Raw genomic sequence first — 23,423 nt, forward strand, 5'->3', positions numbered from 1 at the left:
AATATACACTAGCTGGAACATGATTCAGTCACTTACAGTTTTCCATGACATGTTGTTCTCCTGGAAAGCAAAAGTGCTTCAGTTACTGTGGTATAATTTGTTTGTTCAAAATGCCACTTCTGCAAAAGGGTAATGAATGTGGGAGATCATCACACAAGGATTTCTCACAGAATTTCAATGACCAAAAACTTTGGTTTTATCCTTTTGGTAAACTCTGTATACAAGGAATTATACATTAGAATAGTTTAACACTAATAATGCGTTGACTTAAAGCATGTCTACCGGTTTGAATTATGAAATTTTTCCATTTTCCAGTATTTAATGATATCTTTAGAAGTACACTGTGGCTTCTACTTCCGAACTCAGGTTTTGAATCTTGCAAACATATAGTCTGTGTTTTGTTAAATTTATCTATTTATTTGTTAGGATCATGACGAGACCTAATACTTTTTCTTATGATTTTGCAATTAATGTACTATCTAGCACTTATCTGCTGATAAATGTTTGTTCATACAGTGCTGTATAGTTTCAAAGTATTACATGATAAGTGACTATTAACAGTTTTTTTTTAAACATCCTGTAAAACACAGTGGTTTATAAAACAAGCACAAATTAATGGGCATCAAACTGATGCATAGTACAGTGGTTAGTGATTTAGTATAACTGAACACATGGGGAGACCTTCAGAAGATAAAAATTACTCCAGATAGGAAATGTCAAGGCACAACTCTCAATGTCAAGGCAGGTCTATTTATTCTTAGCTGTTGTAGGTTCCATGTCTATGTCCGACAGAGCACAGTAGCAGAGCATCTGAACATACTTTGTTGTTGTAGCTGTAATAGGAAAAATGTGTGAGACAAAGTTATAATGTATCTTAGACAAATACATGGATTTTGAGGATTTGAAAGCACTACACAGATATTAGGAAAATCTTGAAATACCGTAATCAATTGGATAAGGCGCGTTATAAATAGCTAAAGGCAAAAGAAACTCAATAATTAAACAGAAAGTTGTGTTTAATCAGACTTTCATCAACATCTCCATTGAACTGTTGGATTAATAGCTGAGTTTGAACTGCATAAAAATCTTAAAGTTTTGTTTCTCAAGATTGCCTGAATTTGAGGAGTGGAAACTACCCTTCAGGCCAACAATTAATTATTTCATAATTTACAAAAATACACGTACTCCACTGATGCAAATATTCCATTCCTTGGACAGGAAGTGAAGTGGTGGTGTTCTGGTATTTCTGCCTTCCGGGGTATCAACCTGCATGCATTTAGTACTCACAATCCTACCTGGCTTTTATCGAGCCAACATGTTGAAATGGCTCAACACCACAAATATTAGATGACCATATGACATCCACATATTGGATGGTTTTGAACAGGTATGGATGCTTTTGTTCTCAGGACCATGTGATGAAGCAAACAATCTCAGACATGCCATATGCAAAAGTCTAGCAAATCTTCATAAAGAAAAAGGATTCTAGGAAAAAACTATTCTTTCTTACTTTTGAGCAAGCATTCAAAGTCTCAGCACAGTGAGTAGGACAAGAAGATGTTATCCACTGAGTGGACAAGGACTTGGCTGGATGGTTGCATCAGAGTTGTGGTTAAAGGCTCAATGTTCAACTGGAGATGGGTAATAAGTGGTGTCCCTCAGGGGTCAGTGTTGGGACTAATCCTGTTCAACATCTTAGTGACTTAAACAGTGGGATTGAGTGCGCCCTCAGCAAATTTGCTGATGACACTAAGCAGTGTGGTGCAGTGAACACACTGGAGGGTGGGGATGCCATCAAGAGGGACGTGGAGAGGTTTGAGAAGTGGGCCTGTGCAAACCCCATGAAGCTCAACTAAGCGAAGTGCAAGGTCCTGCACCCGGGTTGGGGCAATACCAAGCACAAATACAGCCCAGCAGAAGACTGGATTGAGGGCAGCCTTGAGGAGAAGGACTTGAAGGTGTTCACTGATGAGAAACTGAACCTGACCCATTAAGTATACTTGCAGCCCAGAAAGCCAACCATGTCCTGGTTGCATCAAAAGGAGCGTGACCAGCAGGTCAAAGGAGGTGATCCTGCCCCTCCATTCTGCTCCTTGAGAGACCCCGTGGAGTACTGTGTACAGTTCTGGTGTCCTCAACACAAGACGGATGTGGACCTGCTTGAGTGAGTGCAGAAGAGGGTGATGAAGATGATGAGAGAGCTGGAGCACCTCTCCTGTGAAAACAGGCTGCGAGAGCTGAGCTTGTTCAGTCTGGAGAAGAGAAGGCTCCAGGGAAACGTTATAGCAGCTTCCAGTACCTAGAGACGGGCTACAAGAAATCTGCAGAGGGACTTTTTGCAAGGGCATGTAGGAATAAGAAAAGGGGGAGTGGCTTTAAACTGATAAGAGGATGTATTAAATTTAGATGTTATGAAGAAATTGTTCTCGGTGAGGGTGGTGAGCACTGGCACAGGTTGCCCAGAGAAGCTGTGGCTGCCCCATCCCTGGCAGTGTTCAAGGCCAGGTTGGAAGGGGCTTTGAGCAACCTGGTCTAGTGGAGGGTGTCCTTAGACACAGAGGGGTTGGAACTAGATGATCTTTAAGGTCCCTCCCAACCCAAACCATGCTATGATTCTGTGTTGCTTACCAGAGAGCCACTGTAGACATTTAGGTCGTTTTTCAACTGGCAGATAGACTCCTAAATAATATGCAGGAACGCCTGAGAGGGCAATACCAATGCCAATAAGGGAACTGATTGTGTCACTGTAGAGAGGAACTATGACCAGGAAAAGGGAACATAAACAGTATACTATGGGGAAAAAGAGGCTAAGCTGTGGAGACAAAAAAAAATTAAAAAAATCCAACATTCATTAAAAGATGCAGTAAACATGTTAGGTTTTGCAGATTAGACATGAAAATAATAAAAATATAGCTATTGACTGTATTATGTACTGAAATTTTTATTGCCTACAGTCAGTACAATTTGCAAGCTTATGTGTATGGTGCTGAGAGCATCTTATTTGGGACACCCCTGGGTATCTGACCATTTTGTTGCTTTCAGGCCTGCACAAGCTGAATTTCTTTCCAATTAGTGAGAGACTGATCTTTGAAAGCAGTGTTTTAAAACTGAGCAGTAATGGGTAGTTTTCCCTCTAACTTCAATTGTAAATCTTTAATTGTAATTTTTATTGGTTTTTATTTTATCAGTATTGGCATGTTGATGCTACAGAACTAATGGACTGATTTACAGCCATTTCTCCTGGGCACTTAACAAATATCATACCACAAGTAAGGAAAGTTGCAATAACCTCTATGGATTTGCTTTGCACTGAACTACTTTTCATTGCCTGTAGTAATGAGCCTTCTCAAGAGTCCAGGAGTTGACATTTGAACACTAGCTGAAACTCTTGAGTGTTTAATGGTATAAATAACTCTTTTTCCTTATACAGGTTAAAAATATAAGTCAATGAAAACCAACTGCTATGCTTCAGAAAAGCAAAAGGTGTATGCGGAGTTGGGACATGGACTAAGCTGGCAAATGCTGATAGGAATTAAACATTCATTGTCTATAATCTGACTGCAATCCTTGCCTTAGTAGAGTCAGTAGTAAAACTGCCAGTAAAGCAAGATTTAACCTCTATCTTAACCATATACTGGGGGAGAGTTGGGAAATGAAATATGAACATGCTTCAGGAAAATTTGGTCTGCTCTGGAAGACTGGAAGCTCGTAGCAGTAGGTGCTTAGGATATTTTATGCCTGTGAACCATGTGGGTTTTTTATAATCAGGATGCTACACTTAAATGGAAAAAAAATGTGTTGGTAATAATGATTCTCAAGGTTTGGAAGTGAGAGTGGCAAGGAAGAAATGTTTAGATTGCATATTAATTTGGATTTCCCATAAGTTTTGCTGCATCACTGCTGCATCGAAATGCAGGTCATGGAGCCAACAGAGTGCAGTGAAATGGAAGCCAGCATGTGATTTTGTGTGCCTGGGGCAAGCTGTGCATTTCCCTCCCTGCTTCCTGAACAATCACTGTATTAGAACTAGAAACAAGTTTTAGGCACACTTTGTTTCTGTGCCAGGTGCTCTTCTACACTCAGTCATAAAATTTGCATTTTACTGTCTATGACCACTACGCAGGGGTAGGGAACAATCAAAATATATTTGATTATTCAAGCTTTTGAACTTTTGCACGAGCAGAAATTTGGGCATTTATGGGCTTTGGATTTTGATAAATTTGTTAAGTCATGTAATTTTGATCAGAGTGTTAACCTCTCTAGAGCCCACATCAATAGCTCTACTGAGTTCCTCTATGAGCAATACAAAAGGGGGTTGTTTCAGGATGGGCTAAGAACCCCAGGCCTTATTTATTTTGACATAAAGATAGTTGTGAGGTTGAATGAAAGGAAAAGGAAATGGCAAATATCATTTCGACCACACAGCAAAAGTACCAGAACAGATGTTCTTCTGGAAACTCAAATGGGGTTTCTCCTTCATTTCTTATCTTCTATGTTGAAAGAATTTTTATGGCTGATAAATTGTCTGTAACTGAACTGGAAATGTTATAGTTGTGGTATTATAGGTCACATAAACATGTGCATTAACTGGCTTTTAGGGCTTGTTTCCTCTCTTGTTTACTTACTTTGATAGGCCGGGTTCGATGTGGCTGAGTGTATCTCAAATATATTAGTCCTGCAATAGACAGACCCACAAAAAGCCAGTAGTTGAAGCAGTAGTAATTAATGAGGAGGAAAACATCTTCCACAAGGAGATAAATCAAAGTCATTAAGCCCTAGAGATAATAAAAACAAAGACTTTTTAATGCGAAAATAAAGAGGTAGTAAAGTTATTAAAGGGCTGTTCCCAACATATTTTTCTGGACATAGGATATCAAGTCCTTGTACTTAAAACTCAGAAATCTGCAAATATTCTGTGTGAAACATGCTGGTATCTCTCCTTAAACACAGCAGTGACACCACCACATTTGGCTGAAGAGGTATCAGGTTTGTTACGTTTCAGCACCAACAGAAAACCCTCCTAAGAAGGCTGGATGAGGAGCCCCAGACTATGAGATTGAAACTTTTACTAAATTATGTGTTGTCAAATAGGACTGGTGTGGTAATGTATTCATTAGCCATATGTAACAGAGGGCAACAAAAGACACCAAATAATATGTATGTTCAAATAAACAGCAGTGAAATGCTTTGAAATGATTCTACCTTCTCTGTTTGCGCACATCATCCCCCTTATTTTAATCTGCTAGATTTATGAACCGTTTATTAAAATAATTTGCAGTAATTCTATACCTTATTATTCCTCAATTTGGTGTAATTTATTGTATAGTGACAGCAGGAAAAATGTCAATATGGCTACAGGTATCTGACAACAGGAATTTAATTTTAAGTACATTGTCACTCCTGTTGTAACAAGAGTTCTAGAAAACCAGCCTATGGCAGGGTCTGAGAGATATTCCTGTCATATTCTTCTCCAGAGGCACTGAAAACTCACATATACAACTCATGTGCTTACTGTTATATATCTAGCCTTTCTCTGTTTTCTAAATAATGCTATTGTACTTCCTCCTCACTAATCTTGTTCAGAGAGCATATGAATGTAAATCAAGCTGTTCAGTTTCCACTGGAAAAACCCTGCCAGATAAAATACCACCACTGCTACCACCCTCAGTGAGCTTTAGATACTGTGGGCATTTGAGGAAGGTGTCTCCAGTGCAGGAGAAGCCCAGGAAGAGAGGTGGTGTTATACTCCCTGTGTCCGAATGTCTGGCTGCCCCAGCCAGGCACAGGTCTGGGCTGTCACTTACATTGAAGAGGAGAGCAGGGACTGGTGTGAAGCACTTTACATGAATCAAGCTCAGACTGTCAGGGAGGTGTCCTTCTCTGGCCCCAACATAAAATAGCCTAAAAAAAAAGAAAGCAAGCTTCACCAGACAATGTTGCTTTCTGACAAAGGCAGCATTCATTCTTTTATTAATCTGTTGTAAATGCTGTTCTCAAGTGGCTTTAGTTCATCAGTTGGTGCTGACCATGAGAAGACGTATCAGATTGTAACAATCCTTCCATCATAAATTAACTACTTGACATGGCAAAAATTAACTGTTATTTTTACACTTTACTGTGTAGTAAAGAATGCAGATTAATAATAAATGATTCCTTTTCAATTAGTTAAAATAAATCTTGTATTTCATACCTAGATGCTGCAATTATTGATGAGTTTAAGCCACTATAGCAAGACATGGCCACTGCTATAGGAATTATCCACTTAGCATAACTAAGGGTTTCACCACCAAACGTCTGTAAACAGAAAAAGGAAATAATAGTGAGGCCTCTCATATTAAGCATATGGGCAATACTAAAATACTCTCATGAAAACACACCACACCAAATACTGTGTCATAGTCCATCCTTTCTTATGACACCCAATAATGGCTTAGGAAATTAGAATTTGGAAAACCTGATCAGTATCAAGATAGAAATGGCAGATGTATTAAAAAAGGATTTAAACCCCCCAACATTTCTAAGCCCAGATCAAGTCGATGTAATAGAAGAAAATGTATTTGCTATAACCTATTCTGACAAATAATGGCTGTAGTAATCCATGAGTTATAACTGTACTTTTGTATAAAATATTGGTAAGGTTTTAAAAAGCATTTCATTGCACCTTTTTGTGTTGAAAATATTGCTGTGATCTTGCAGCATGAAACATCACACACTATACATTAGAATGATAGCAAAACCACCCAGACTTTGCATAGCTCTTTCCCTCTCTGGCCTTAGCGAAGCGTCTTCTACAATGAAGTACTGTTAGGAGCAGAATTTGCAGAGTATGCAAGAGGTTTTTTACAAGAGCAGACTTATCTTTACATGCCCCTGCCAATGTACTGGTACTCTTACATGAAAATGAAGTTTAAAACAAAGCAATAATCTTCAGCATAGAAATATTTCAATAGTTTTGACAAGAAGTGTGCTACCTGAGGTTTTTATGCAGTGTCATCCATACAGTAATTTTCTTAATTATTTTATATAACTTACCACAGCCACTGCATCACTTGTGAGGAGAGCTGACATGTCCAACACTATGTAGTATGCTATGTTAGTCAACAAATAAATAACAGTCACAATAGGCATTGAAATTGCAATAGAAAGAGGTAGATTCCTGCAAAAGGAAAGTGGTAAAATTATTTCTTATTCTTTAAATAAAGATTATTTAAGTAAAATTGTTCCCAAATTCAAATATTTGTGAATGGATACCTCCATAACTTTTTGTACTACATCAGCTTGTAATCATGGGGTTACAAAATAATGTGCAGCCATGTGTGGAACAATTCCATAAGCAACATAGTTGGCTGCTGTGGGTCTGTCACAAGTTTCAGAGAAAGAAAAGTACATTTATACCTTTAAATTGCATATGAAGCAATTTAAGACCGCACTTAAGCAATGAGATTTAAATGCACACTTGAGGGGCAGAGATATTTCCAGTGCTACTTGTGGACTTCTTTTTTACTTAACCTTTCATACTTAGCAAAATTAAACATTTTGCCCATAAACAGTAATGATGAAGATCACATCATAAAAGAGACATAAAACAGACAGAGGCTTACTCTATTGGTGGCAAAACCAGTCCTGGAAAAATAATTGTTCTGTCTGACTGAAAAGAAGTAGGGAATTTCATGGGGCTGGATGGATCCATGATTTTCTCTGCTTTTCAAAGGGATTTGTTCTCTTTAAAAATTGCCATCTGAACTATAGGGTGTAAATACATATATGCAGACAAGTGATTTATTAGTGTGGTATAGCTGGTAAGTGAGGAAGTAATCAGAAAGTGTTCTTGTACTTCTTTTCAAAAGGAGAAGGTTTTTATAGAGAAAATAGTTTGAGAAATTTCCACTCAGAAACAAATAGAGAGCAGCTGGTCCTGCCATCTCACCTGTCTTACCAGGACACTTCAGCAATACAAAGGAAAAGCATGCTTTTACCTCTCAGGATTCTGCATTTCCTCGGTGACGTAGTTGAGTGTGTCCCATCCTGAGTAGGAGAAGAGGGCAGAGTGGAGAGCCAGAGCAATCATCCCTGGGTTTGTTGCCGAGCCCTCGAATGGGGCTCTCAGGTTTTCTGTTTCTCCTGTGTAAATGACAGGTGCCTCTTAGATTTCAAGGATTATGATATAGAAGGATGCTCCAGTAAAAGTCTCAGCTAACCAAAAGGAAATAAAAGCCCACTTCATCCAGGCTTCATTACTATTTGTAAAAGGGCACAGGTTGTATTTTCACTTGACATGTAGGAAATTTTCAGTCAGACTGTCAGACAGCTGCTCTTGCACAGGAAGACAGCAGAGGATATTTTCCCATGTTTTAATATTTGGATAATTCTACCAGAACTCAGCGCGTGCTCATCTCCTGGCATCACTGTCTAACCTACAGAAGGGGGGAGCCATATTGAAGTCATGCTATGCCCTGTCAGCCAGGCAGAGGCACTCCTGGAAACCCAGTTTCGGTTCCTGAATCTGTCATATTACTTTCTCATATCTGTGCTCATATCCTGAAGGCATAGTTCTCAGTGGCATGCTCTGTCCCACAAAGGTGCTTATAAAAATAAAGGTAGGAGACTTGATTTCCTTTCAAAATTCTCCTCTAGTTTAGCTCAATTGGTTGAGATGAAAACCTGCTGCAAAATAGACAAAATGTTAATGAATCTGTGTGAGCCTTCACTGTGATTCTGGAAAGGGGAGGAAAGGCTTTACTGAGTTTGCAAGAAGGAAAATCAACTATCTAATGTAACTGAAAGTGAGTTAAATATTAAGAAACACAGAAACATGCTTAAACCTATATTAAGGAAGAAAGTAAGGTCTTTGTTGTAAAATGAAACAACTTCACTTTGTGGTTAAACTAGGGAGGTTCTAGATACCATGAAAGCAATTCAGTCTTTGAAAAGCAGTAACTACAAGGAGACTGTTCAAACCGAGGAAGGTGAAGATGTACACACACTTTGCAGGAGAAAATAGTTGGAAGAAAAAAAAATCCAAAAGGACCAAGAAAACTGTTTGTTTGTTGTTTTTTTTTTCACTAAAGACAGTTCATATTCAACATCAGATACATTCAGTATAAATATTCAATGTTTAAAACGAGGTGTAACTGAGCACAGCAGAAGGAATATGTCATGGCTAAAATGTCGTAACTGTTCTTTTCTTTAAAAAAGCTGCTGAGTTTCAGAGTGCATTGACCTGATCACAGCTTCCTCCAGAAGTCTACATCATTCCTCTTTCCAGTCCTTTCTGTATTTAAGTGCTCTGTTCTGCTTAAAGAAAGCAGAGATGAGACCTTGACTACCAGTAAAAACCCTCAGCATTTTGTGTTCCTCAGAGTAATGTTTCCTCTCTGCCTTTACCCTCCCTGATCGCATGAAGCAATGTGAAGGAGCTAGTGTGGGCTGTATGGATGCAGGAGCAGAGGGAATGGCCCCTTGGCCAAGCTGCATCCTGGCAGCTGCATGCCAGCTAGCAGGCTGGAAGTTTTGAAGGACACAATTTGGAAGCATAGGTAAATTTATGACTGTGGGGACAGGACATCATGGGCTCACACCTTTGTAAAACTGCAGCAGCTTCATGAGGGAAACTACTCCTTCATGGAACTGTGCATCTTCATGCCTTTAGGACTGAGTTCATTTGTTTGGGTGTCTTTAGACTTGAACAAACTGGTGACAACTGACATGCACAGATAATGGCTAAACAAAAAAGCTGTCTTAAAAGCTGTTGAAGCATTAAAGCATAACAGCTAATGCAACTGCAGCTAAGTAAAGGAGAAAGACAGCAAACATGGAAAAGTAAGCATGCTTATAAAGCTTTATAAGCTAGTTTCATCAGTAGAAAAAGATAATTCCTGATGTGAAGGGGGCAACCATCCTTATTTCAGTTGAATGGAGTGGCTATTTGGCAATTTCATGGGAAAGGAGAATGAAAAAACCTTAGTAGCTGAACAAGAGAGCTGGAGTTGGAAGAGACTTCCCTGTACCAGAGGCCCAAATCAATAAAAGCAAATCTAGTGTCATATGCAAAGATCAGAGGTAGCACAGGAATAAACTATTCTCAAGCGTTTCAGTTTATTCAGCTCAGTGCAGTTACGGCTGATATGAAGTGGCTCATCTGTCCTGTGATGTCTTACAATACCACAATGCTTCATATCACAGGCTTCTCCCTAGTTTCTAGAAACATGCACATCTCTTCACCAACAAAGGCAAGGACATGTGCCTGCCTTCCTTATGATCTCCCCTTGCAGGCTGCTGCAGTGCCTCTCTGCCATGGGTGCACCAGGGGCTGTGGTGAGAGGAGAAATGGAAAGGATGTGTCTGGCAACTTCTGCTGTGTTTTTCTGTCATAAGACAAGTAGCAACACTAGCCTTTAATCAGCACGAGTCAGAGACACCGAGGCTGACTTTAAACTAGTTAGCACTAAACTGATGTTAATTCAGCTGCTATTTGCTACTTAACTCGAGCAATGCAGAACTTGGTATGTGGTCTTCCATCCATGCAAAGGATAGAATAAAAATTAACACCCCATTGCTTAACAAGCCAAAACATTTCTGTAATCTTCCTATGACAGGCAGGGCTTTTTTTTTCCAGAAAAAAAACCCCAGCATTTGATTATGTAAGTGTGAATGAGTCTGCTCTTCCTGCACTGATTTTGAAATTCATATACAGTTCATTTTTAAGAATTTAAGTAAATTAAAATGATTCTTACCTTTACCAATTTTGTAAAGGCCAACAGATATCACCAAGAAAAGGGCCATAACTTTTGCGTAAGTGAAAACATCTTGTACACGGGTTCCCCACTTTACATTGACACAATTAATAAATGTTAAGGAACCTGCAGAGAAAAAGAATATGCATGAGAGGAGCATATGCACCCGCTTGTGAAAAGGGTAAGAAGGTAAAGGACCCTGGGAGCTACCAACCTGTCAGACTCTCCTCTGTGCCCGGGGAGATCATGGAACAGACCCTCCTGGAAGCTATGCTAAGGCACATGAAGGATGGGGAGGTGATTTGCAACAGCCAGTGTGGCAGATGAGAGCTGGACATGAGCCAGCAATGTGCACTCACAACCTAGAAAGCCAATGTACCCTGGGCTGCATCAAAAGGAGTGTGACCAGCAGGTCAAGTGAGGTGACTCTGCCCCTCTACTCTGCTTTCATGAGACCCCACCTGGAGTACTGCCTCCACGGAAAATTACTTACCCTTTTGGAAGTTTTTGCTGTGTTGTACAGTTTAAGCCATTTTTAAGCACAGCCTTAAAGGAACTCATATCCTAGCTTGACAAATCCATATTTATAAGGAAAATACTTTGAGTGCAGTCCATCTACTAGGGGACATATTTGTAATGGTTATCCCTGTGTTCACCTAAAACATACAGTCACGATAAAGTCAACTTTGTGGAGTGTCTGATTAAACTACACAATTTCTCTAGAGACAACACTCATATTAGGCAGATTATTTTTAATTCCATATGAATTTTATGATTTTTTTGTTCATTTTTTGTGATTTGCAAGAAATACAGGAGAGCATGGACCAAATGTGGGCTGCCAATTAGGCCAATGATCCATAGAGATATATGTATCTTTAATCAGCAGTCATAGTTTTCCCCAGCCAAATTGTTGTAATTCTCCTCTCTCCTCTCGTAATCACAGCTCCAAATACAATCTGTGTGAATAAAAGATTATTAGTTCCTAGGAATGTGTTTTAGAGGGGCAATAATTATTTTCCATAATAGCAGGTGAAGAAATTCAGAAAAATCTCCCTGAGTATCTCTGAGTACCTACAATTATAGCTCTTAACTTCTAGGAATCATAACTTTACTTACATATACAAGCAGCTGCAATCAACCTGACTGCATCATATGGTGGCTCACAATGAGGAAAAATTGGTTGAACAATATAGTTGGCAAACGTGATTGCTATCACTGCCTGAGTTGTTGGTTCAATAATTAGCAAGGAAGACCAGAGTCTGATGAAGGCCACAAAGCCACCAAATGCTTCCAAAATATAGGCATAACTGGCTCCAGATTTAACGATGGATGTTCCCAATTCAGCATAACACAAAGCTCCGAATAGTGAAAATATCCCACCAAGCGCCCAGATGACTAGAGAGAGTCCATAGGAAGCACTGTACATTAGAACACCTCTGGGTGATACAAATATCCCAGAGCCAATCATGTTCCCTACAATTAAAGAAACTCCATTTAGCAATGTGATTTCTTTTTTCATCTGCATTTTTTCACTTGTCTCTTCCATGCTGTCCATTTCAGCTCTTCCATGCTTAGTTTTGGATTTCTTATTGCAGCGCATTTGCCAAGGGGCTGGCATCCTCAATTATCATTACCTGAAAACAAGAGGAGAGAACATCTTTTGTAATGCACACGAATGAGATAATTAGCTTGCAAGGCAGAAAAAGTACAAAGAATAATTGTTTTGCCTGCTTTTATTTTGCAGTCCAGGAGCCACATACTAGTGAATTTACTTAACTTTCATTGTTCTGTACCTTTTGAAAGGCTAATTGTCCTTGATTATAGATCCTGAAGCTTTCATGAACTCTCAGTTCACTTTCACTGTTTACCTTGAATTGTAATTCTACCTTACGCTACTGAAGTTTCATCTTGGGGCATAAGGACACACTGTAACCCTGGAAGCATGTTCTAATAAAGCTGGAGTGTCCCCTACGGGCATCGTCTCATCCCAGGAAGAACTTTATTTCATTTTTATCTCGTTCATCAAACAACACCCATCTGAAAATTATCTGCTGAGGAACACAAGAGAAAAGAGAGAAAAAGGTACTAAAGAGCTCTAGCCTCAGGAGGATAGCATTAATATGAGGATAAAATGATAAAATCCATTTGCAGGTCCTGAGGGAGCGGGAAGGTAAAGTTCCTAAGCCACTGTCCATCATATTTGAAAAATCATGGCTGTCAGGTGAAATTCCCAATGTCAAGCTGTGTGGGTTGGTTGATACACTGCCTTCCAGTATCTGAAGGGAGCCTACAGGGATGCCAGAGAGCGACTCTTCATCACGGACTGTAGTGATAGGACAAGGGGCAATGGGTTAAAACTTAAACAAGGGAAGTTCAGGTTAAATGCAAGGAAAAAGGTTGTTACTATGAGGGTGGTGAGGCACTGGAACAGGCTGCCTGAAGAAGTGGAGAATGTTCCATGCCTGGCAGTCTTCAAGACTAGTTTGGACACAGGCTTGGTCAACCTGGTCTAGTGTGAGGTATCCCTGCCCATGGCAGAGGGTTGGAACTAGATGATCATAAGGTTCTTTCTAACCCAAACCATAGAATCATAGAATAGTTAAGGTTGGAAAGGACCTTAAGATCATCCAGTTCCAACCTCCCTGCCATGGGCAGGGACACCTCACACTAGACCATATCACCCAAGGCTCTGTCCAGCCTGGCCTTGAACACCGTCAGGGATGGACCATTCACAACTTCCTTGGGCAACCCATTCCAGTGCCTCACCAACCTCACAGCAAAGAACTTCTTCCTTATATCCAATCTAAACTTCCCCCGTTTAAGTTTTAACCGTTGCCCCTTGTCCTATCACTATAGTCTCTAATGAAGAGTCCCTCTCCAGCATCCCTATAGGCCTCCTGCAGATACTGGAAGGCTGCTATGAGGTCTCCACACAACCTTCTCTTCTCCAGGCTGAACAGCCCCAACTTTCTCAGCCTGTCTTCATACAGGAGGTGCTCCAGCCCCCTGATCATCCTGGTGGCCCTTCTCTGGACTTGTTCCAACAGCTCCATGTCCTTTTCATGTTGAGGACACCAGAACTGCACACAATACTCCAAGTGAGTTCTCACAAGAGCAGAGTAGAGGGGCAGGATCACCTCCTTCAACCTGCTGGTCCCGCTGCTCTTGATGCAGCCCAGGATTCGGTTGGCTTTATGGGCTGTGAGCGCACACTGAAGCTGGCTCATGTTCATTTTCTCATTGACCAACACCCCCAAGTCCTTCTCTGCAGGGCTGCTCTGAATCTTTTCTTTGCCCAACCTGTAGCTGTGCCTGGGATTGCTCCGACCCAGGTGTAGGACCTTGCACTTGGCATGTTTAAACTTCATGAGGTTGGCACCTGCCCACCTCACAAGCGTGTCAAGGTCCCTCTGGATGGCATTCCTTCCCTCCAGCGTATCAACCAAACCACACAGCTTGGTGTCATCAGCAAACTTGCTGAGGGCGCACTCAATCCCACTGTCCATGTCGCTGAGAAAGATGTCAACAAGACTGGTCCCAACACCCATCCCTGAGGGACACCACTCGTTACTGGTCTCCAGATGGACATTGAGCCATTGACCACAACTCTTTGCATGCAGCCATCCAGCCAGTTCTTTATCCACCAAGTGGTCCACCTATCAAATTGATGTCTCTCCAATTTAGAGACAAGGATATCGTGTGGGACAGTGTCAAATGATTTGCACAAGTCCAGGTAGATGACATCCAGTGCTCTACCCCTGTCCATCAGTTCCATAGCCCCATCATAGAAGGCTACCAAATTGGTCAGGCAGGATTTCCTCTTAGTGTAGCCATGCTGGCTGTCACCAAGCACCTTGTTGTTTTTCATGTGCCTTAGCATGCCTTCCAGGAGAATCTGCTCCAAGATTTTGCCAGGCACAGAGGTGAGACTGACTGGTCTGTAATTCCCTGGGTCAACCATTTTCCCCTTCTTGAAAATGGGGGTTATATTTCCCTTTTTCCAGTCATCGGGATCTTCACCTGACTGCCATGATTTCTCAAATATGATGGACAGTGGATCAGCAACTTCCTTCGCCAGCTCCTTTGTTACCCATCGATGGATTTCATCAGGTCCCATGGACTCGTGTACATTCAAATTCTTAATATGGTTTCGAACCAGATCCTCTCCTACAGTGGGCCTAGGGTCTTCATTCTCACAGTCCCTGTGCCTGCCTTCCAAGACTTGGGTCAGAGAATTTGCCAGTGAAGACAGAGGCAAAGAAGTCATTCAGAACCTCAGCCTTCTCCAAATCCAGGGTAGCCAGTTTTCCTGAGAGCTTCCTGAGGGGGCCCATGTTGTCCGTAGTCTGTCTTTTATTTGCAATGTACCTATAGAATCCCTTCCTGTTATCTTTCACATCCCTAGCCAAGTTTAATTCTAACTGGGCCTTAGCTTTCCTAACCTGGTCCCTAGCTTCCCAGACAACATCCCTGTACTCTTCCCATGCCACCTGTCCTTGCTTCCACATTTTATAAGCCTCTTTTTTTCCTCTGAGTTCCCTCAGCAGCTCCTTATCCATCTATGAAGGTCTCCTGGTCCTCCTGCTGCACTTCCTTCTAGTCAGGAGACAACACTCCTGAGTTTGTAGCAGGTGATGTTTGAATATCAACCAACAGTCTTGCCCCCCCCTGCCCTTTAGGGCTATAATTCTGTGACTCTAAGAAAAGAGTTTTGGCTGTTCCTAGAGATGACATTGCTGCTGCAGTGAATTATGCATGTTGATTATTAATCTCACTTGACCTCTGGGTAGGAGCCACTAGCATGCATAGGGATTGAGTTTTGAACACTCTGTCCTTGGAACACTTTTGTGTAAGAGTCCTGCAAACACAACTGTAAAAGCTTCCCACTCTGGTGCTTGCATGGCAGGATCCAATTATGCTGGGAGCTGGGAAAAACAATGTAACTGCCTAGCTGCATGGATAAATCATCCTTGTGCACACATCACACCCTGTGGGGCTGAGGTACTTAGGAATGGGGAAGGGAAATGCGACTGCCATGACTGCAGTGACTGTCTCGGTTCTTGGGTCCTGCTGACTCATAATGGTGCTTAGTTAGAACAAAGAATTTTTCTGGGGCCTGTCTCAAAAGAAATTTATTTCTCTTTTCCTTCTCTAGCTCCACATACACTCCACATGCTTCCAAAAAACCTTCCTCAAAATCCTATGAATTAAAGCCAAGTTCTCTCAGTAGATCAAAGCTCCTCCATGCAACACTGGCCAAAAACATCTGGTCACAAATTTATGTTGTTAAAACATGTGTCAATGGTGAGTTTAAAATGAACAACCTCCCCTCCCCAAACTTTCTGAAAGGTTTGCTTTCCTTCATTAAACATGTCTGGTTCAGCAATCCTGAATAATTTATAATTACATGTGCTCTTTTCCAGCTTTTTTTTGGGGCAACTCAGTTTCCTAGTTGATCAAATAACTAAGGAAGTGTGATGAGAATTAAAGATTAAAAGATGTCAAACTATCTTTAAAGATTAAACACTTTTCTCATTCCAATGGCACTTTCTCTAACCACAGGAGCACTGTGGGAACATGGTAGTAAAGTTAAATATTAATTTGCCAGAGGTGTTCAAGCGTGATTAGTGAGTCTCCCGTGTTTTGCTGATGGATGCCACACACATGTGGCTCCTTTTACGTCTCACTTTGTCCCTTTAAGAAAAAATATGTCACCTTGGTCTGGGAGGGAGGAATTATAGGAGCTACTACTTCCAGAACCTCCTGGCTCTGTTTCTGCTTTTCATAGCTATGTGAAATGTTGGCAGAAACACCCTCTGGTGATTGTAGGTGTTCAGACAGCCTATCAGGACACAGCATGCTGGAAACTTGGGCAGAACTCTGTATTAATACTCCTTGGGCAGCTGGGCTAGTTTAAAATTAGCTCATGCTTTTTGTGCCTCATCTGGGATATTTAAATTTTTTATTTTATTTTTAATGTGGGTATTCAGAGCTTTGTCTCTGAGCCAGGATGAACAAATATTTAGGTGGGTACTGCTCAAAGGGAGTGAGAATTTAAAATGCAGCAGTTCTGGAGGGAATGTGAATGTGAAGCTATGCCAGTAGTGATCAAACCCAATGGCTACCATTTTTCCTCAGATGAAGTCTCAATGACAAATTAGATAAATATATGTTCCTGTAAAGTAGGATACATAAATACATAATGCAATTGACAGGTTGTAACTTGTAGAGGTAACTTGCATAGGTGATATCCAACCTGAACTTTGATGTCTAGTTGGATAACCTGGTAGCTAAAGGGAATTTGAGCATTTAAAGTGGCAATGCTACTTACAACTAGTAGAACTTTCACAATCTGTAGCTTTCGTGAGAGTACAAAGGTAAAGTTCAAATTATTGTCTTAACACTGTGTTTTGCGTTCTTTTTTATTCTCTATTTCAGATCTCTTATAGGAAATATTTTTTCACAAATAAGTGACTCTGGATAAGCCCATTTAAAAAGAAAAAGAAGAAAAAACAGTTAAAACTTCTATACTTTGTTGGATGTCACATTAGCAACACTTTTAACCAAACTCTGAATTAAGTCCATGAATAGGTACAGCCTAAGAATCAAAGGATAAGAGATTCAGTTTTCAGAACCAAGATGTGTAACTTCACTGTAGTTATGTTAGCCCAATTTACATCTGCTGAAAATATGCAAGAAAGTAGCAACTGAGAACAAAATCTTTCAAACAGCTTCTGCCTCTCCCTTTGCTGCCCCTTTCCCCACTCCCTCCACCAAGCCAATAGCAATATTCCCCTTAGCTTTGACAGTGCACTGATTTTGTTCAGTGGAGTCACAATGTTGAAGCTTTTATTAATTTTCTCATTCAGGACTATGTCTTCCTTAAATAAATAAGATTTGACTGAGGCACGAATCATGCTAGTTCTCAGCAAAGTTTTCATGCAACAATCAGAGGACTGGAGTACCCCTCCTATGAAGACAGGCTGAGAGATTTGGGCATGTTCAGCCTGGAGAAAAGGCTCCAGGGAAACTTTATAGAAGCTTCCAGCACCTAAAGCGGGCCTACATAAAGAGTGCTGGAGAGAGGCTTTTTACAAGGGCATGTAGTGACAAGACAAGGGTGAATGGCTTTAAACTGGAAGAGGTGAGATTTAGATTGGGTATTAGGAAGGAATTCTTTACTGTGGGGGTAGTGAGGCACTGGCACAGGTTGCCCAGAGAAGCTGTGGCTGCCCCATCCCTGGCAGTGTTCAAGGCCAATTTGGATGGGGCTTTGAGCAACCCGGTGTAGTGGAAGGTGTCCCTGCCCATGGCAGGGGCGCTGGAACAAGATGATCTTTAAAAGTCCCTTCCAACCCAAACCATTCTATGATTCTATGATTAAACAGTTTCCTCTACAGGTCTTCCTGTATAATAGCAAAAAGAGAAGATTTTTTTGTGTAATGTGTAAGAAATTTACTGCTGTTACAATCCAGGCAGTGATGAAAACAATTTGAGGATATGCCTAATCTCTGTCACTATGGTTCCTTCATTTTGCTGTTCTGATTCTACTGAACCTGGGCCGTAGTCCTGCCCTACTGTCATCACTGTCACTTCATCCTCATACTACCACCTCCGCTTTCTGGGGCCATCACTGCTGCTCCTGCTTTGAGCTTGTTTGCCAAAAAAACTAAGAAGCCTAGCTGTTCAAGCATGACTCTGTTTCTGTCACTTGGGCAACTCTGTAGGTCACATTTTGAAGGTGCACGTAATCCAAATGACAGTATGAGCTAAGGTCTGGGAAGGCTTATGTGCTGGGAGCAACCACCAGAGCTGTAACAAACTGACTTCTTGCAGGGGGGTTGCCATTTTTGGTTAGAAAATCCTGTATTATGATAGGTAACAAATCCCTACAGTGAATCCTCTATCAGACAGGAATGAAGAATGGCTTCCTGAGAATGGAAAAACTTAATTTATGCAGTAATTAAGAAAGGGAGGTTTGTTGCATCCTGGCATTCTGCTTTAGCATATTTGAGTACTTAGAGGCTAATTCTACTGCAAAAATAAAAAAAATATGGCAGCAAAAATATTAAGTACAGGTATTTTTCTGTGATTTTTGTAGCTCTTCTCTATGAAGTCTGAGGGTAATGACATAAAAGGTTCCTACATGAAGGAAGGTCCCTGCTCTGTTGGTCCCCCTGGCCTGAGACAAGCAGAAAGAGCTACCGCTTTCTGGAAATCAGAGATTCAGATAGGCATCAACATGCTGATGTGCCTCAGAGGCTGCAGCAGTCTAAACAAAACAGCTGCAAACACTTGCCTGTGCCTTGTGTCAGCCAGTGCTCTCTGCTACAGAACTTCAGAGCCCTGTTTTCATTCAGGTCCTCCTCTTCCTTAGGGGTTCCCTTAACTAATGCAGGAAAGTGTCTTAGCAAGAAAACAGAATGACTTGAGAGCACAAACAGCCATAATGGCCCTAAATCCTTTGCAGTCTTATGTTTACCTCCTACCTGTATGCACAAAGAGCATCAGAAAGGAACTTGTAGACCGACACCTGAGAAGTTAAAGAAAACAATTGCTCCACACACAGGTAATTCTCAATAGCTAATTTTTTAGTCAAGCCACTGCCAGAAAACACACATAAAAGTGAAGGAAGAAGGGACAGCTTGATAGTAGTTGAAAACCAGAGCTGAAATAAAAACCAGTTCTTCCATAAATTAGTGTAGGACTGGTTTGGTAGGGCACAATTGCTCAGACACTTTCCATCCTTTAGGGACTTACAGCCTCATGAGTGATTGCCTCCTTCTTTAGGAGGTAATTACCTTTGCTAAATGTTTCTACAAGGCTTGGCCAGGAGTTATGGAAGTGTGACATTCTCAGCTTTTAATTCAAGAAAACTGCCAAATAAATCAGAGGATCTCTCTTAGATAACACATATTGTTCTATTCAGCAGATTCCCTTCTAAACTGAGGGCATTCAAAAGTCATCTCCTATCAAAGATGCTGGAACATGCTGGACATCAAGCATACACCTTAATATTATTCCAGATAATTTCATGGCTCTTTCTTTAGGTGATTATTGTCTACTGCCACATAATGTTTAATAATGAAAGTCTGCTATGCCATCAATGAACATAGCAAATCAAACCAGGCAATAAAAGTGATAACTGGAGGCCATGATTGCAGGTAGGCAACAGGGAGATCAGATGCTGAGAACACCCTAGGTTTGCTTGATGCAGCAGAAAGGCCAAGCCCTGACCCCCAGAAAAGATGAAGTTGCAAATGCTCCATGCCTGGCGGTGTTCAAGGCCAGGTTGGACAGAACCTTGAGTGACATGGTTTAGTGTGAGGTGTCCCTGCCCATGGCAGGGGTATTGGAACTTGATGATCTTAAGGTCCTTTCCAACACAAACCAGTATGTGATTCTGTGATTCTGTAAAGCCCTAATATTTTCTTGTTTCAGTTAGAAAATTAATGACAATAAGGATGACATTTAAAAACAAAACCTAGCATATTTTAATTATGTTTATATTAGAAAGCAATATATGTATAGAAAGCTATTTTTAAAGGCATGAGCAATCTCTTATTTTCTCCATTTACACTCTGGGTAATTCTCTCCCACATGTAACAGATTAACTTAAAATAAAAACTCCTCCAATTATGGACATTTATATTAATCAAAAATGTGTATATGATGTGTAGTCTTCAAAACATGCTTAGCATGAGAATCAACAGGTCTTAAAGTAGCAGATTATACTGCTGAACATTTTTCAGTGAGAAGGGAGATAAAGCAAACAAATCAAATTATACATTATGAAGGAGCAGCATAAAATAAAACACTGTTAGCAATAACAATAATGAAACCAACAAAAAATCCACTTTGATCTCCTCTGAAGAAAACATATCCCACTCAATAGGAAACAAGCATATTTCCTTTTGGTTTTTGAATTCTATGTTTATGATAATTTTCAGTGAATTAATGCTTCATATGCTCCAATTTCATTACTGTGCTCAGAGGATGGATTTCCCCTAGGAGAAACAGAGGATATTTGAGAGAAAAGCTACTGCAGTCCAAATATAAGAAAAGTATTTTAAAGAGAAGGTAGCAGCTTACCAGAGGGTAGGTGATATGCTTGCTTCCCTTAGCAGGAAGGCTACTGTAATCGAATAGTGACTGTCTAGCTGCTGCTCTAAATAAGCACACATTTGTTTCACCAGGGTGGGTGGGTGGATTAAGACTAACACGAATAGCCTCTTCTCTCACTTTCAGTTTAGCCTTGCCTTTAGTTGCTGTTTTTATTGCAGTAGCATGAATACTAAAATCAATGAGAGCTTTAAAGAAAGAAGATCCCAGACTCTCCTGGAATGCGGTTTCTCCATACAGCCTCGACTGAGGTCATTAGCAGGCAAGAAGCATCAGTTTAAATATCCACTGCTCTATTTTCCTTAGAAAGTTGCGATAGAAATAAGACAAAAGGAATTTTTTGGAAAAAAATATCTTTCATCTATGCATCACTGAAACCTAGAGCATTTTCCTAGGTGTTAATGTGAAACAAATGCTGTCTAATTCCTTGTTAATTTAAAAAGTCACAATGAGACTTCTTACTAACACTGTACACAAAGAACACATCTATTCTCTTGGTGCAATTGGACAAAACAGAAAGATTTTCACTTGGGGAGACTAGTAAAGAGTGGTAGTTAACTGAAAATCACAGGTATTATTTAATTTCAAACAACCCAATATTTTTGTTTACTTTTTTTAAAATACAAATTTTCTTTGAAATTTAATCTACTTATTGTTAAATATTTATCAACTCAGTTATTTTTCTGAACTGGAGAATTATGTATCTGTGGCTTTTCTAATTTATGACATAATAATATACAAACCAGGCTGATCTGGTGTTAAGATCTTATTTTAAATAAAGAAACTTTAAAATAGTATTTATGATAACAAATAAGCAAAGAAAGAAATTACATACCCAGCGTAATCAGCTTTGTCTTCTGAAACAATGTGGTGCCCTTACTATGAAGTACTTTTGGAAAGCCAGTACGGTATACAGCACAGTATTTCCAAAACAAGTAAACATCCAGAAAATAAGGCTTTCTCGGCAGAGCAAAAAGTTAATGAATTCAAGAGCACTAACCTGGGATTTTCCTCTTCCATGAACGACAAGTCTAAATAGTAGGGCAAAAATTTGTACTTACGTGTCAAAGAGCATCTGGAAGGAGCTGATCCAGCAAGTCTTAAGTCACGGGACTGAGTAGAGGCACCAGATAACAGGACTTCATCAGAATGGGCGACTAATCCATGTAGGAAAGTGAAACAATTAAATTCAAGCACAAATATTCCTCCAGTTAGCCTCAGTAATCCAACTTGAAAACAAGCAGGAAAGTTGCATCATATTGCGCGTTCCATACTGTAACCCTCAATGACCCAAATGGATAATAGAAACAGCCCAAGTCTTTCTACTGAAAGTCAGTGCTCCTCCTATTTCTTCCTTTTAAAGTAACATCTTGTAAAAATACGCTTTCCTTCTAGAATGAGACAGGTCTACAGTTAATGTTTACACAGAAATGGCTGCCCTTTTTCGAAACACTATTCAAAGACAGGTACAACAAGTATTTTGAATAAATAGCTTCCAAGTTGCTTTAGTTTTATCTATGAAGGATGGTTATTTATTCCTGAGAGCTCTTTAAGTCTGCCTGAAAAGATTGCATAATTCCAGCTGCCTGCAAGTGTGTGGTTACGTACTTTATAATATATCAAGAACATTTTGGCAACAGAATTGTTTTGCAGGGCTGCTGGTCTCTGCTGGAAGAACAGAGAGGCTGAGAACAATGTTCCTTAATCAGGATCTCTGTCATTTTTAAATCTTTTTCTTTGGTCAGGGCAGTGTTAAGAAACTATATTCTAAAAACTAGAATGCATATTTTCAAGGAAGTATAACTACTTTCATTCTGAAATTCAAACTTGAATTTGTGCTGTTTCCAATCTGGGTCATGAAACTGTTTTTTTGATGGTGTGCTACGCTGTGCTGTCCTCAGACATTTGCCCCCTCTTAGAGCTTTAGTGCACCTTTATATTTTTCATATATCCTTCTACAGAGCCAGCCTCAGCCCTTTGTTTTAATTCTGTAAAGGCTGCATGCTAGAAGGTGAACCAAAATGTTTTCTTCATTAATATTACTTTGGTCTGACCCTGGTGGTTACGTCCTGCTTGACATTTCCCACAGATTTACAGTAACAGCACATAACTCAGCACTGAGCAATCACAAAGCATGCAGACTGCATGAAAACTTTCTTGATTACACCTATCTTGCATTTTACATATGTAGGATGGATATCGTAAAGAAGTGAATATGACTTCCTTTATAACATATGCTTCTCATTCATTTTTACAGTCTTGCAGAACTTGGCTAGCACTTCTGCAGTGATGATTCTCCTGTGCCACCTTACTGCTCATAGCAATTCTTCTGTGTGTTACAGCTACACAAATAGGCATTTGCTTATGGAACAGCAAAGTGAGGTATGCTTGCCTGAATAAGCACGTGACATTTTCTGGTTTACTGCTTATACGTTCATAACTGTTCAGGAAGGTTTTTCATACTCTGCACCGGAAACAAGAGTACCTCAATTATTTCCAGAGCCCTCTTCATTCATACCATTTTCCATATGCAGCGAACAGTTCAGCTGCATGTCTGCCAAGTCCTCC

At 40.2% G+C, this 23,423-nt stretch overlaps 1 protein-coding gene across 5 annotated transcripts in view; it reads right to left on the reverse strand.

The window, feature by feature from the left end:
- The window catches only part of LOC133266680 (Y+L amino acid transporter 2-like), a 28,536-nt gene extending 5,851 nt beyond the window's left edge, over nt 1-22,685 (reverse strand). For 2 of the 5 annotated variants that reach the window (XR_009742485.1, XR_009742484.1), the window contains exons 1-9: nt 21,687-21,862; nt 11,850-12,367; nt 10,734-10,859; nt 7,977-8,121; nt 7,033-7,156; nt 6,191-6,294; nt 5,805-5,901; nt 4,626-4,775; nt 2,629-2,812 (exon numbers count right to left, since the gene is read on the reverse strand). Coding sequence is in view for 3 of the 5 variants with exons in the window: in XM_061448149.1 (XP_061304133.1) it covers nt 748-833; nt 2,629-2,812; nt 4,626-4,775; nt 5,805-5,901; nt 6,191-6,294; nt 7,033-7,156; nt 7,977-8,121; nt 10,734-10,859; nt 11,850-12,351 (1,518 nt within the window). In the remaining 2 variants the exon portion in view is untranslated. Of the gene's footprint in view, nt 1-730; nt 834-2,628; nt 2,813-4,625; nt 4,776-5,804; nt 5,902-6,190; nt 6,295-7,032; nt 7,157-7,976; nt 8,122-10,733; nt 10,860-11,849; nt 12,368-20,825; nt 21,078-21,686; nt 21,863-21,916 lie in introns of those variants that run through there. The other 3 variants (XM_061448149.1, XM_061448148.1, XM_061448150.1) reach the window with 3 other exon arrangements.
- Nucleotides 22,686-23,423: the final 738 nt, after the last annotated feature.

This window comes from Pezoporus flaviventris, unplaced genomic scaffold (assembly GCF_033815535.1).
Source record: "Pezoporus flaviventris isolate CSIRO_AGI_PZ_B2104156 unplaced genomic scaffold, CSIRO_AGI_Pfla_v1 ptg000007l, whole genome shotgun sequence".
Taxonomy (NCBI): Eukaryota; Metazoa; Chordata; class Aves; order Psittaciformes; family Psittacidae; genus Pezoporus; species Pezoporus flaviventris.